This window comes from Zosterops lateralis (genome assembly GCF_965231275.1).
Source record: "Zosterops lateralis genome assembly, chromosome: 12".
In the NCBI taxonomy this organism is placed as follows: Eukaryota; Metazoa; Chordata; class Aves; order Passeriformes; family Zosteropidae; genus Zosterops; species Zosterops lateralis.
Window position 1 is genome coordinate 14,333,090 of NC_139772.1, and position 12,486 is coordinate 14,345,575.

Here is a 12,486-nt window from a genome sequence, read left to right on the forward strand (position 1 = left end):
AGCACCCCTCCTGCAGGCAGCCCGTCGTTCATTGATCCAGTGTTGTGTTTAAAGCAGATGTTTGAGGCTGGGGTGGGCGAGATGCTGCAGAAGGCAGCGCTGCAGGGGAGCCCAGCTGGGCCAGGCAGACAAAGCTGTACTTAAAGAATCCTCTGGAACAGACTCCATCCCTGTGCTGTATAACCCTTTTCTGAGGAGCTGGGTGGCACGTATTGGCCACCTGGCTGATACCTTTCTTTGTGCCCACAGCCCCCAGTGTGTACTGGGCTGGAGTTTGGTGCGGGTCCCATGCCCTGACCCCCCTGGCAGTGGCTGAAAGCAGTGGCCTTTGTTACCCCTCCTCTTCCCCTCCATCACTGCCCAGCATGACTTGGGATGAGCTTCTTGGTGACACTTTCCTGGAGAGACCTGCAGCTCTTTCCTGGTGTGGATGGGGATGGTTCAGGGGGTGGTGCTAGGGTCATGCTGGGCTGGGGAGAGCAGCCCATGTCAGCATTGCCTTCCCCTCCAGGGAAAAGCTGCTGCAGCCAGGCTGCTGCTTCCATTTCCTTGCCATGGCAGAGCTGGCTGCAGCACAGCTCCCAGTGTCCCTGTCCCTGTGCTGGCTGGCATGGCTGTCTTACCTTGAGGCCAGACAGTCATGGCATGAAGAGCTTACCTGGCACAGCTCTGGGAGAGCTGGGAAATGGTCTTCACCTGGAGACATGGAGCCACCACTGGCCTGGCACATCCCCAGAGGCACGGGCAGCTGGAGGTGAGGTGACAGTGAGGTGCTGGCATCCTGTTCCACTCAGGGTTGTTTGATGGAGTGTGGCTCGCTCCACCCTTCTTCCTCTCTGAGTGGTTTTAGGGCTTCACTTGAAATGTCCTGGCCATGGCTGGAGGCAGAACAAAGCCCTCAGCCAAGCATGCTGCCAGGAACCTCAGGAAATCTCCCCCCATCAGCATTTTTCTCTCTGGCAGGCACTACTCCCACTTGCGCTTCCCGAGCGCGCTTGGATGGAACAGACAAACAGGAAGGGTGGATGTGGATAAGGGTTGTTTATTCATTGAGCAACTCCTTAAAAAACAAACCCCAAACGTTTTTGGTAACAAATGTTAAATCTTTTCCAGATGAGGTGTGTAGCCAGGAAAAGAGAGCAAGTTCCACCTCTCACCCCAGGGAGGACACACTGCTGGGCAGTGCTAGGTTCCAGAGCCCCTCTGTGCCCAGTCATTCTGCAAGGAGCAGCCTTTCTCTGTCCCCATGTCCCCACAGCCACAAGCTACACCACCCTGAAACACAGTATTTACAGACCACAGATTCCCACATCACTACACTCCCTGTGTCCAATGCATGGACCTGGAGCTTTAAAGGGCAGAAATAAAACCACCAAGCATCCAACCCAGACAGAAAGAAGACTCCAAAGAAACACCAAGGTTTGCACGGCAATAAAAAGATAGCCCTTCTAAAGGAGGTCAATAAATAGGAGAACTAGAAAAAAATCAATTGCTTTTAAGTTCAGCACATAAAGCCCAGTTCCACCCCCAGTGGGTGAGGAGGGAGTGAGGGCTATGGGAATGCACAGAGGAATGTGGCTCTCTCCCCATCAGCATGGGTTTCTCTGCCCTGGGGTTTCTCATATCCACAAAGCTGCCGCTTGAGAGACAGATGCTACTGGCCAAAACCAGTCCCATGGTTGCCCACCAGCAGATAAACCAGGGGCATGGCAGGGGGACACAGCTGTGGGAGGAGTGAGGGGTGTTGGGGTGGGAGAAGCTGGGGAGCTCGGCTCTGTCCAGCTGCTCACCCCAGCCAACCCCCCTGGAAGGAAAACCAGTTTCTCCTGAGACATCTCAATTCTACAGCGAGTGTTTAAATAGCTTGAAGAAGTGCAAAAATCAGCTCAGGGATGGCAGGGTGTCCTCAGGAGCACCCGCCTTTTCATGGAGGGGTGGGACTCTGCACCATCAGCCTGGCACAGCTGCATCCTCTGACGCTGCTCCGTGGCCACGGCAGAGTGATGCTCCAGCCTTCCTGCCATGCAGAAAACTCCAAATTTCTTGAGCCCCCCACCTCTCTTCACCTCCCAGTTGGATCCCAGAGTCAAAAACCTCTGGGCATCTGCCCAAGGGCTCTTCAGCAGCCACCACATTTGCATTCATGTGAGAAGGAAATATCTCTTACAATACGGATATTCAATATATATTTGAAGTCAGTTGAGGCTGAGCCAGCCATCACCTCCACTAACGCCAGACCAGGGCGTGAGCCAGTGCCTGCTTCCTAAGGTCTTGGCACCGAGGTGCCCCAGCTCGATCTCCTGGAGATTCTGAGGGGTGACTGCCTGCGTCCTTGGCACCCCTTGGAGAAGAAAAAGGGGACCCCTGCCACAGTCCCCCTACACCAGCTCACGGGGACGATGTGGGCTCCTTGCTTTCAGGCTTGTCGCATTTGGAGGACTTTGGCTTCAGCAAGATGAACCTGTTGAGGAGGTCGGTGTCCGAGCTGGCCTGGGCGCCTGCATACGCCTCCCCTGGGGACAAAACAGGGTGGGCTCACCTGGTGGGGAAAGCTCTGGGGGCTGGAGGAGCAGCATCTCCTTGGGGTGGGGTGAGGACACTCACCAGCATAGCTGGAGGACTCGGCCATGTTCTGGGAGCCAGTGATGTGATGCCAGTAGGCGCTGCGGGGCAGCATGGTCGTGGGGGTGCAGGGGTAGGAGAAGTGCTCAGTGCCCTTGTTCAGCAGCTGCAGTGGATGGGGGGAGGAGGGTGACACAGGGCCCCCAGAGTCTCCCCCAGCTGTGTCCCCCCTCAGCATGGGCTGGAGCTCACCCTGACGTTCTTCTCCATCTCCAGCAGGACCCTCTTGTGCTGCTCAGCGATGGCCAATGTGGCGCTGTGCACGCGCTGGTAGATCTGCTCACCCTCCTGCGTCTGGAAGGTGTAGAGACCTTCTCCTGCATCACACATCCTGTGGGGACAGGGCATAGGATGTCACCAAGGTCTTCAAGCCCCAAGGGATGATAAAACCCACCCCGGATGGCAGCTGGTGCAGCTTCCCATACTGTTAGAGCTGTGCCTACGTCCCCTTCATGATGTTGATCTGGGACCAGAACTAGCTCCAAGCCCCGCCTGCCACGGGTACACTGTACATGGCCATCACCCCAGCCTCAGGCCTGCCCTGTGGTGATGCCAGCAGTGCCACCGCCTGGAGCACCCAGCTGGAGGAAGGCACACAGCTGTGATCCCTGTCCTGGCAGGGTGACATCTCACCGTCCGGCCTCGAAGGTGAAGCGTGTGGCGTCGCGGCCGTAGCGGCGCAGGGAGCAGAGGGGCCAGGAGACCAGCTTCACCCGGGGGTTGTGCGTGTCCCAGAGGTAGATGTTTTCGTGGGTGATCTGCAGCTTGCACTCGCCATAAACGTCCAGGTTGGGGCAGGGGAGGAGGAACACGTTGAACCGGTCTGGAGAGGGAAAAAAAAAAAAAAATAAAATAAAATAATCTGCGGGGGGTGCAGCGAGGCGGAGCCGCGGGCGAGCACCCGCCGCCGCGCTCACCCGTCTGCTCGCACTGCACGCCGGGCGCCAGCAGGTCGGGCTCCCCCAGGCTGATGTCGTTCAGGCGGGCGCCCAGGCACTCCACCGACAGCGTCTTGTACCACTCCTCCGCCTCCAGCTCTGCAAGGCACCACGGCAGCCCCTGGGCGACCCTGGCCACGCCGGGGTGCCCCACCCAGCACCCCCAGCCCGGCTCCCCTGGGCGCTGCCCCGTACCTGAGTCGCAGGTGAAGGTCCGGGCGGAGTCGTCGGTAAAAACGATGGCCACCGCCTGTCTCTTGGTCTCCTTGGGCAGCCGCGTGATGCACTTGACATTGCTGATCTCGGTGACCTGCAGAGGAGTTGGGGCCTCACCGAGGGCTGCACCCAGACCCCAGCTGCTGCTCCCAGACGCTGTTCCCTGCTGCTCCCAGACCCTGTTCCCTGCTGCTCCCAGACCCTGTTCCCTGCTACTCCCAGCCCCTGACACTTGCAGCACCCAGACCCAGCTGCATCCCCCTCGGAGCGCCATGGGGTGACAGCCACCCAGCGAGTTTGGGCAAGGAAGGACCTGCTCTGGCACGGGTCCCCAGGCAGCGGGCAGCCCCCCAGCACCCTCCAGCGCCCCCCCTCACCTTGGGGCACCCCCGCAGGCACGCCGACTTCTCATCCGGGTACTTCTCCAGGCGCTGGGGCCCTTTGCTGGAGGATTTGCGGAAGACCAGCCAGCACCGCCGGTAGATCTGCCGGACAGAGAGCGCGGCGGCTGCTCGGTGCAGGTGGCCGTCCCTGTCCCCACCACATCCCCACGTCCCCCTGTCCCCAGCCCCAGGACCCGTGCCCGGTTCTGCTGCCCTTGCTGGCCTGGGGACAGGAGGGGATGCTGGGGATAGGGATATGCCGAGGCTGCCATCATCTGCCCCCACCACCCGCCAGTGCTAATTACAGAGCTTAATTAATGAACACAGACAAAGCTCCCAAGGGGACCGCTGTTCTGGCATTCCGCCGTCCCCTCGCATACATCCCCTGCCTCTGAGGGTGGAGGGGCCACGGTCCCCAGGCATGTCCCCCCCTCCCCTCGAGCCCGCTCCCTCTTTGTTCTCCCTAATTAGCATGAAATTACCCAGCATGCTCGTTGCTGCCGGCTCCAAACCATGGAGGTGGGCGACCGAACCCCCTGACCCCCCACCTAGGGATGCTGCACTCCCACACCACCCTAATCTGCACCCAGCAGCTCCAGCCCCTCCCGGTGTGCGGCATCCCCGATGCCAAACTGTGTGTGCAGGGAAACTGAGGCACGGGGGGAAGGGAAGGCTCACAGACATCTCCCAAGCCCTGGGTGACCTGGGACAGGTGAACGGGTGTTACCCGGTGCAGGATTCGGCCGGTGCAGGAGCTGGACCCCTGGGGCCGCTGGGTGATTTGGGCACCAACAAGTGGCCTGTCCCTGCCATCCCCCGCTCCTCTGCCACCACAGCCCCCAGAAGGCTGCTAATTCAACCCCTAAACGGGGGCACGGGATGCCCCAAGAGGGACCTGTCCACGCCATCTTACTGGGAAACCGGCACCCCAAATCCACGGGTGTCCCCCCCCCCCCCCACATATCTCCCCATTCCCCAAGATCCCCACTCACCCCCAGCTTCTTGCTCTTCATCCTCACATAGCCCTGCTTGATGATGTCGTTAAAATTCGTCGCCATGGCGATGGCTCGATAGGGTAGGGGATATTTTGGGAGGGGGGGGCTGCCTTCACCTTCGCCCCCCCCTCTCCATCCTCCTCCTCGTACCCCTCCTGTGTCACCACCGGCCCAGCTCGGTGCTAGCAGCGTCCCCCATGCTGGCTGGAAAAGAGAAATGACAGATCGATGGGTGACATCTTCCTCGTCCTCCTCCCCCTCCTCCTTGTCGTCCTCCTCCTCCTCCTTCCCCTCCTCCTCCTCCTCCTCCTCCTCTTCCTCCTCCCTTCGCTGCCTGAACCATCCGAGTGGAACAGTCCGGTGTTAACCCCTGCCAGCGCGGTGGAGCCGGGGCGGCACACACAAGCGATCAGTCCCCTGCCGCCAGCTCCAACATGTGTCCGAGGGGACACCCACACCAGACCTCGCCCACAGGTCTCCATCACCTCTCGCACTCCCCCTCCTTCCTCCCGGGCTGCTCGCTCGGGCGGCAGCACGGCCCCGGTGGCCCCGGTGGGGCTCGGTGGCAATGGCCGGGCCGGCCCCGGTGTCGGGTGTTTCGGCCGGCCCCGGGTGCCAGAGGGACCCCGGCTCCCAGCCTCGCACCCCGCGGTGTAACCCAGCCCCTCTCCAGCCCCATGAGCTCGGCCTCGCTCAGCCTGGTCCCTGCTGGTTCCCCCAGCCCCGATCGATGGGATCAGGTGAGCACCAGGCTCCTTTCCCAGGTGAAGAAGTCCCAGGTAGAAGGCAGTAACCCGGGAAACAGAACAGGGCCATCCCCGGGGATGTTCCTCCATGCCAGCGACACCCTGGTCCCCAAAGCCCAGCACCCAGGGGAATCCGACTGGGACAGCACCCTGGGGACCGCCCGCTGTCTCGAGAGAGGCCGGGGACAGCGGGGACAGCGGGGACAGCGGGGACAGCGCTCCTCTGAGGGGAATATCGCCCATTCCCCATCCCCCCAGCCCACGCACATGAACACTCCAAGGGAGCTCAGAGATGCTGGGGGGCACTTCCCGCCCCCACCCCCGACCTGTCACCTGGGCAGCCGCACACCTGTCACCCCCCGAGCCATCCCTCCCGGCTCTCCCACCGGGACGTCTCTCCGGGCGTTGTCACCTCCCGGCCGTTTGGCCCCCGACACGTGTCAGCCCAAACCTCGGTGAAGCCCCGTCCTGTGTCACCCCCTGGGCCGGTCCCCGCTCCCCCGGCGGTCCCCCCGCCTTACCGGCCTCCCGGTGCGCGGACCCGCCGGAGCCTCCGCGCCCTGCGAGCCCCGGCCCCGCCCGGCCCCGCCCCGCCCCGCCCCGCCCCGGTACCCCCCCTCCGCCCCCGGGCTGCCCAACCACAGCCACAACCGGCCGCCCTGGAAAGAGGTTTCCATCGTTAGGCTTCCGAGTGAACACCCCGCAGCGACTGGCGGGCGGCGGCAGCGGCCTCTGTCTGTCCCTCGGCTCAGGTGTCACCTCATCCCCGCTCTGTGTCCCCAAACTGGTTTCCAGGCCTCTCACTAAAACTGCCCCCGGGCACCCCCACCCCCGTGGCCTCACTTGTTGGACCATAAAAATATGAATAATCGCTGGAAATAAAAGGGCATTAAAAAACCCCACGAGCAGCAAAGAGCTGTGCTTTTAGCCAATCAATTAAAAGGCAGAGCGAGGGGATTAGCTCACCGAAATATTAATTTTTAATAAGGTTGTGTCTGAGCGCCTCCAAAGCCCCCAAGGCCCTGTGCTGGGGGGCTGGGCTGAAGGGGCTGTGCTGGGGTGATCAGCACCTCTGCACCCCTGGGGCAGCACCTCTGCACCTCCCCAGGGGAGCACCTCTGTGTGAACACCTTTCACTGCACAGGCACAGGGACAGGCTTCACCCTCACACTGGGCTGGTCTCCAGGCACAGGGACAGCGATGACATCCAGGTGGGTGAGTGACATCCAGGCCCATGTGTGGCTGGTGAAGAAATGCCGATTCTCCCCATGTGTCCCCTCCCACCCTTGCCCCTGTGTGGGGACAGACCAGCAGCTCACACCACCACCAGAGCCTGGGCCCATTTGGGCTCTGTATTTATAATAAAAAAATCATATACAAATACATACATATATATAATATATATAAAAAGAAGTGGGCAGTTTGTGGCTGCCAGGCTTGGTGCCTCTCTCTGCCTGCGCCTCCTTCTCCTGGGCTGCTCAGTGAAGCTGGCTTTGGTGGCCACATCAGTGTTCCAGGAGACGCCAGTGGCCGAAGGGGCATCCAGTACTGTCCAAGAGGCAGTGGGGTTTGGAGCACCCCTGGGAAAATTTCTCCCCACTGCTCCGTGCCTCAGTTTCCCCGTCTACAGAAGGATCACCGCACAGCTGGGTCCTGTGGTGACATTCACTTGAATGCAGAGGACTGATGGCCAGTGGTGGCACGGGCCCTGGGCTCTAGGGCACCTGTATCTGCAGGTCCTCATCCTCGTCGGGGTCACTGGTGCCGTCCCCAGTGTCGTCGGGGCCGAAGCGGGCGCTGCGCATCTTGCTGAACAGCGGGGCGCTCTGCTGCCGCCGCAGCCTGTGGGGGACAGCTGCTGGGCTGGGGTGCCAGCACGGCCCTGGGAGGCCCTGAGGCTGAGCCCATTCCCCTACACCCCTACAGCATGACCCCACCCCAGAGAGATTCCTTCCTGCAGCCCTCACTACGCTCTGAGCGCAGGATGAGCCCCTGCAGCCTGGGGCCAACACTCTGAGGAACTGGGGAGCTGTGGATGGTGCTTGGCACGCCTGGGGCACAGGCTAAACCCTTCCACGGCTGGACATCACTGTGCTGGGCAACACAGACCCTGACAGGACTGCAGAGAAGGGAGATGTCATCCCCCTAAATTGAGAAACCCCCAAAAAACCCAGGAGTCCTCGTTCCCAGGAACCTGGTGGTGGTTTTAGCTCTTTACTTGCTCTTGCATGAAAATTCATCAAGGAAAATTTATGAATCAAATTTAAAATCCGAAGGCCCAGGATCCAGTGAGATCCAACCAGTCCACTATACTTTACTGGAAAGCATGAATTATTTAGGGTTGAGCACACAGGGAGTCTGGGGGGGGAACGATGAATCCTCCATTATGCTTCCATGATTTAATGCAGATGTCCCAATAAAATAAAGGATGATTATAAACACCCCCCCAGCGCCTCCTGGAGCCAGAGCATCGATCCCACAGCCATTTCAGCTCTTTACTGCTGGAGAGGCAAAGCCAGGGAAAGTTTTAAGGGCAAGAAAACTCAGCTCCCACCTCCCCAAACCAGTGTGGGATGCTAAGAGCCTGCCCTGGCCAGGGGTACTAGTGGGTGCAACCCTAAGCAGCATAAAACTGGGCTGTGCTGGTCTTTGGGCAGCCTTGTGCTGGTTTAACTGGGAGGTGAATGCCAACCAGCTCAAAGTGGGATGAAGACTGCTCAGTGGATGGCTGTGCCCCTTCTGAGGATGAAGGAGGCACTTTGGCCATGCTTAGCCCAGGGTTCAACCAGGTGGACGCTGGTTGAGGGATGGTGGCAAGGAGAACATCATCCCATCCTTGCTGGTCCTTACATAGCTCACCCAGCCCCTGCTCACCGTGACTGCAGGTGCTCCAGCTGCACCTGGAAGCTCTCGCTCTGCTCCGTCTGCTCGTCCAGCGACCGCTGCAGCTTCCGCGTCTGGTTGTGGGCCTCATCCAGCTGTGGGATGGGATGGGATGGGATGGGATGGGATGGGATGGGATGGGTGGGATGGTGCTGTTGGTAGCTGTGTAGGGAGCAGAACAGCTCCCTGACCCTCTCCACCAGCACGAGCTTTCCCACCTCATCCTCAGCTTGGGCCAGCTCCTTCTTCAGCTCCTCCACCCTCAGGCGCAGCTTCTTCACCTCTCCCTCGTGCTGTTCCACGCGGCGATTGGCATGGGCCAGCTCGGCCATCTTCTCCTGGTACTGCTTCTTCAGCTTGGTGTGGATGTGCTTCAGGTCGGCCAGCTCCTGTGGAGGGCATGGGGAGGGGGCTGAGCATGGGAGAGCCACCCCCACCACCGGGTGCCCCCTCCTCTCTCCCCAGGGACTTCTCCTACTGCCCCACCCCCATGACCTGATGGAGCAAGCAGGGGGTCACCACCATCCCTTGAAGGGTGGTAGAAAAATTTGGCCTTGAGGGAGCCCTTGGGGAGGCTGAGCCCCCACAAGAGAGTCACCCAGGGATGTGGTGGTGGGGGACAGCAGGACCCCTATGGCACCTTGTTCTTCTCGAAGAGCTCAGCCTGGATGGTTTTGAGGTCAGTGTCCAGGGCACTGGCTGTCTGGCGCCGCTTGCGAGCCAACACCTCCTCCAGGTCCTCGATCTGTGCCCGCAGCTTCTTGTTCTCCCTCTCCAGGTTGAGCTTCTCCGTCTCAAGCCGCTCCCGCCGGCCCCACTCAGCTGCATTCTCTGCCTGCAGCCTCTCCATCTGGGACAGGGGCATGGAGTGGCTGGGGGGCAGCAGGACCCCCCTTGCCGCTCCCTATGCCACCCACGTTGGGGTTTGGCCTCACCTCTGCACGCAGTTCAGCCAGTTTCTTGTCCATGCTGGAGCGAGCTCCCAGCTCATCCTCCAGGTCCTCGGAGATGCGCCCCAGCTCGTCCTGATGAATCTCCTTCAGGATGTTGAGCTGTGGGGGGACATGGCACCAAAGGGGGCTGTGAACACCCACCTTCCACCTGAGCCCTGCTCACACCCATCCACCCAACCTCTACAGATGGACCCACTGCATCAATAGCACTAATGAAGACCCTTAACAAGCAATGTGGAGTTGGGGAAGTGGTTGTGGACCGCCATGACCATCAGGATGTGCCACCCTCTGAGGGACAGGCCACCCCCTAGGGCAGCTCTGCTCCCCAGACACCTCACTCACCTGCTTCATCACCTCCTGCTTGTTCTTGTTGAGCTCCTCGTACTTGATCTTCCACTGGCTGAGCTCGCCTTCCAGCTTCTCAATGTTCTTGCTGAGTGCCAGCTTGTCCCTGGAGAGAGGCAATGACAGTGACAGACTGTAGGACCCCATGGGACATGCCATCCCCGTGGAGACCAGGCTGGTATCAGCTGGCACCCTGCAAGGGTGATGCCCCAAGCACTCACTCCCGCTCCTTGAGCAGCACTTTTTGGGACTCATCCAGCCTCAGCTTCAGGGCAGTGACTTTGGTGGCATCCTCCTCCACGACGCTGACGTCCTCCCAGAGCAGGCGGCTGCGCTCCTGGCGGCTGAAGGAGGCCCGGGGGCCCCGCTGCTCCCAGCTCTCGTCCTGCTTGCTCGTCAAGATGTTTTCCATCAGCTCCAGCTCCTGTGGCACCGTGGGTGGCCCAGCACAGGGGGACAGGGTGAGAGGGCTTCCCAGCCCCTACAGCACCCAGCCCTCACCCCATAACCAAAAGCATCTCTCCCTCCGTTCCCCAGGGATCCCCTAAGGCTGATGAAGAGGAAATTGCCCTCCCAGGGGAGCTCCCATACATCACCACACTCTGCTGCTGGCTCCCTGCCATGCTGGAAATTTGGTATCAAAAAATTTAAAACCAATTTAAGACATTGATCTCACCCAGGCCTCCATATGGGTGACCTTCTACCAGGTGCTCTAAGCACACAGTAAATGAGCCACAGGGGTTTCCAGGGGACAGGATGCCCCTGGGGACCAAGTGTGGAGCCTATGGGGAATGTTCACATTAGTCTCAGATTTGTCACTTGGCAGCTGTGCTGTCAGGTGGACTGAACTGTCACAGCATGGCTGAAGCCTGAGAAGTGACTTCTGTGCTGTGACAGAGTTAACAGCAGCAGAGGAGGGATAGCTGGAGCAGCTGGGAGTATCCCTGACATGGCTCTGGTGTCCCCTCCTTCCTCCTCCTCCTTCCCTCAGCAGAAACCCCTGCCAGAAGCCTGTATGGACACCCTGGCAGTCAAGCTATAGCTGGGAGATGCCACCAGCACTGCCAATGCCACCATCCCATGTACTAGCACAGTGATCTTTGGCTAGTGCCTCCAAGGGGAAAGCCCCGGGAAAGGGACTGGTGCCAGCGCCAAGGTGATCTCACTGCATGGGGCAATGATGGCTCTGGATCTCCTCATGTTCTGAGGAGTCTGATCTCCCCAGTGCTGTTCCAAGAGGGATCTGACTGCCCTGTATTGCTCCAAGAGGTGTCTGCCCATCCTATGCTGCTCCAAGAGGTGTCTGAGCCCAAAATACTGCTTGGAGGTGTCTGACACCCCCCCTCCCCCCCTACTAATCCAAGAGGGCTCTAGACCTCTCAATCCAGCCCCAAGAGCAATCCCCCCACAGTGCCCACCTTTACAGGACAGGCAGTGATGGTTTGGGGGCGCACAGGGGTAGCAGACAAGGATGAGGAGCTCCCCCGTTCCCCTGCCAGCCTGGGGCAGCCCCGCACTCCCACCTTGGCCTTTTGGGGCACCTCAGTCCCCACATCCCGCACAGGCTCTTGCTCAGGGCCGGCGTCCCCCTCTGCGCCGTCGGCGGGCGGGCTGCCGGGGCCGGCTTGTGCCGGTGGCCGCGGCGGGCGCTCGTCGGGCCGGTCGCGGTCCCGGTCCCGGTCCCGGTCGCGGCGGAGGCTGGCCAGCTCCTTGGTGAGGGCCTCCAGGCGGTGCCGCAGCTGCCGCACCTCCTCCCGCGCCCGGTTGCGCTCGGCCCGCACCTTGCTCCACTTCTCCCGCCAGTTGGCCGTGCAGTCCGACCACCAGCGCATCGTCTTCTCCATCTGCGCCGCCCGCGCCCGCGCCTCCTCCAGCTCCCGCAGCCGCAGCTCCTCCCGCCCTTCCCAGTCCCCTTCCAGCAGCGCCGGCGGGGGCCCGGGCGAGGGTGTCCCGCTGGGGGGGGACGGGGAGGGCTCGGGGGCCAGCAGGGCCAGGAGAGAGCCCCCCGGCAGCGGCGGGGAGCCCGCCAGGCGCGACGCCCCGCTCTGGCTCATGGCGGGGCTGCCCTAGGGCATGGCCGGCACCGTCCTGCACCCAGCGACCTGCAGGAGACAGAGGGGCTCAGCTGGGGACCGCGGTAGGCGGCTGGAGGGAAGGGGCTGCAGGGGCGCGGGCCCTGGTTTTGGGGAGCGGCACACTGAGCGATGAGATCCCTGGGATGGAGCCTAGCCAGGCCCTCAGGGAGGACTCAGGCGGTGTCCCCAGCCAGGTCCCCAGGAGGCACCAAGTGACGGCCCCAGCCGCATCCCCAGCGAAGACAGCAGTGAGGAGCACAGGCCACAGCCCAGCCACCGGCACCCGGGCTCAGCCTGTCTCTGCAGGCACCTCTGCCAGTGCCCGCAATG

At 61.2% G+C, this 12,486-nt stretch overlaps 2 protein-coding genes across 7 annotated transcripts; both read right to left on the minus strand.

Moving 5' to 3' along the window:
* Positions 1-1,032: 1,032 nt before the first annotated feature.
* On the minus strand, positions 1,033-6,469 carry DOK4 (docking protein 4). Of its 6 annotated transcripts, none has more exons than XM_083869887.1 (9): positions 6,422-6,469; positions 5,152-5,358; positions 4,154-4,261; positions 3,756-3,870; positions 3,540-3,659; positions 3,256-3,445; positions 2,815-2,953; positions 2,605-2,728; positions 1,033-2,513 (listed from the first exon to the last, which is right to left on the minus strand). In XM_083869887.1, the coding sequence occupies exons 2-9, from the start codon at positions 5,215-5,217 to the stop codon at positions 2,389-2,391; spliced, it is 987 nt and encodes a 328-aa protein (XP_083726013.1). In that variant the 5' UTR covers positions 5,218-5,358; positions 6,422-6,469; the 3' UTR covers positions 1,033-2,388. The 6 variants fall into 6 exon arrangements, with proteins under 6 accessions (XP_083726013.1, XP_083726012.1, XP_083726011.1 ...); XM_083869886.1 differs by lacking the exon at positions 6,422-6,469 and adding an exon at positions 6,352-6,399; XM_083869885.1 differs by lacking the exon at positions 6,422-6,469 and adding an exon at positions 6,313-6,361.
* Positions 6,470-6,899: 430 nt separating this feature from the next.
* Positions 6,900-12,135, minus strand: CCDC102A (coiled-coil domain containing 102A; the record flags this gene model as incomplete). Its single annotated transcript, XM_083870387.1, has 8 exons — positions 6,900-7,742; positions 8,775-8,878; positions 9,002-9,172; positions 9,424-9,633; positions 9,719-9,835; positions 10,079-10,187; positions 10,303-10,505; positions 11,605-12,135. The coding sequence occupies 8 exons, from the start codon at positions 12,133-12,135 to the stop codon at positions 7,616-7,618; spliced, it is 1,572 nt and encodes a 523-aa protein (XP_083726513.1). The 3' UTR covers positions 6,900-7,615.
* Between the last annotated feature and the right edge of the window lie 351 nt (positions 12,136-12,486).

Excerpts from the sequence above, each read along its gene's own strand:
- DOK4 (XM_083869887.1), bottom strand. The coding sequence starts at position 5,217 with ATGGCGACGAATTTTAACGACATCATCAAGCAGGGCTATGTGAGGATG. Across the intron at positions 4,262-5,151 it reads TGAAGAGCAAGAAGCTGGGG|ATCTACCGGCGGTGCTGGCT; the intron begins GTGAGTGGGGAT and ends TCTGTCCGGCAG. Across the intron at positions 2,954-3,255 it reads TTCACCTTCGAGGCCGGACG|GATGTGTGATGCAGGAGAAG; the intron begins GTGAGATGTCAC and ends CTGTCCCCACAG.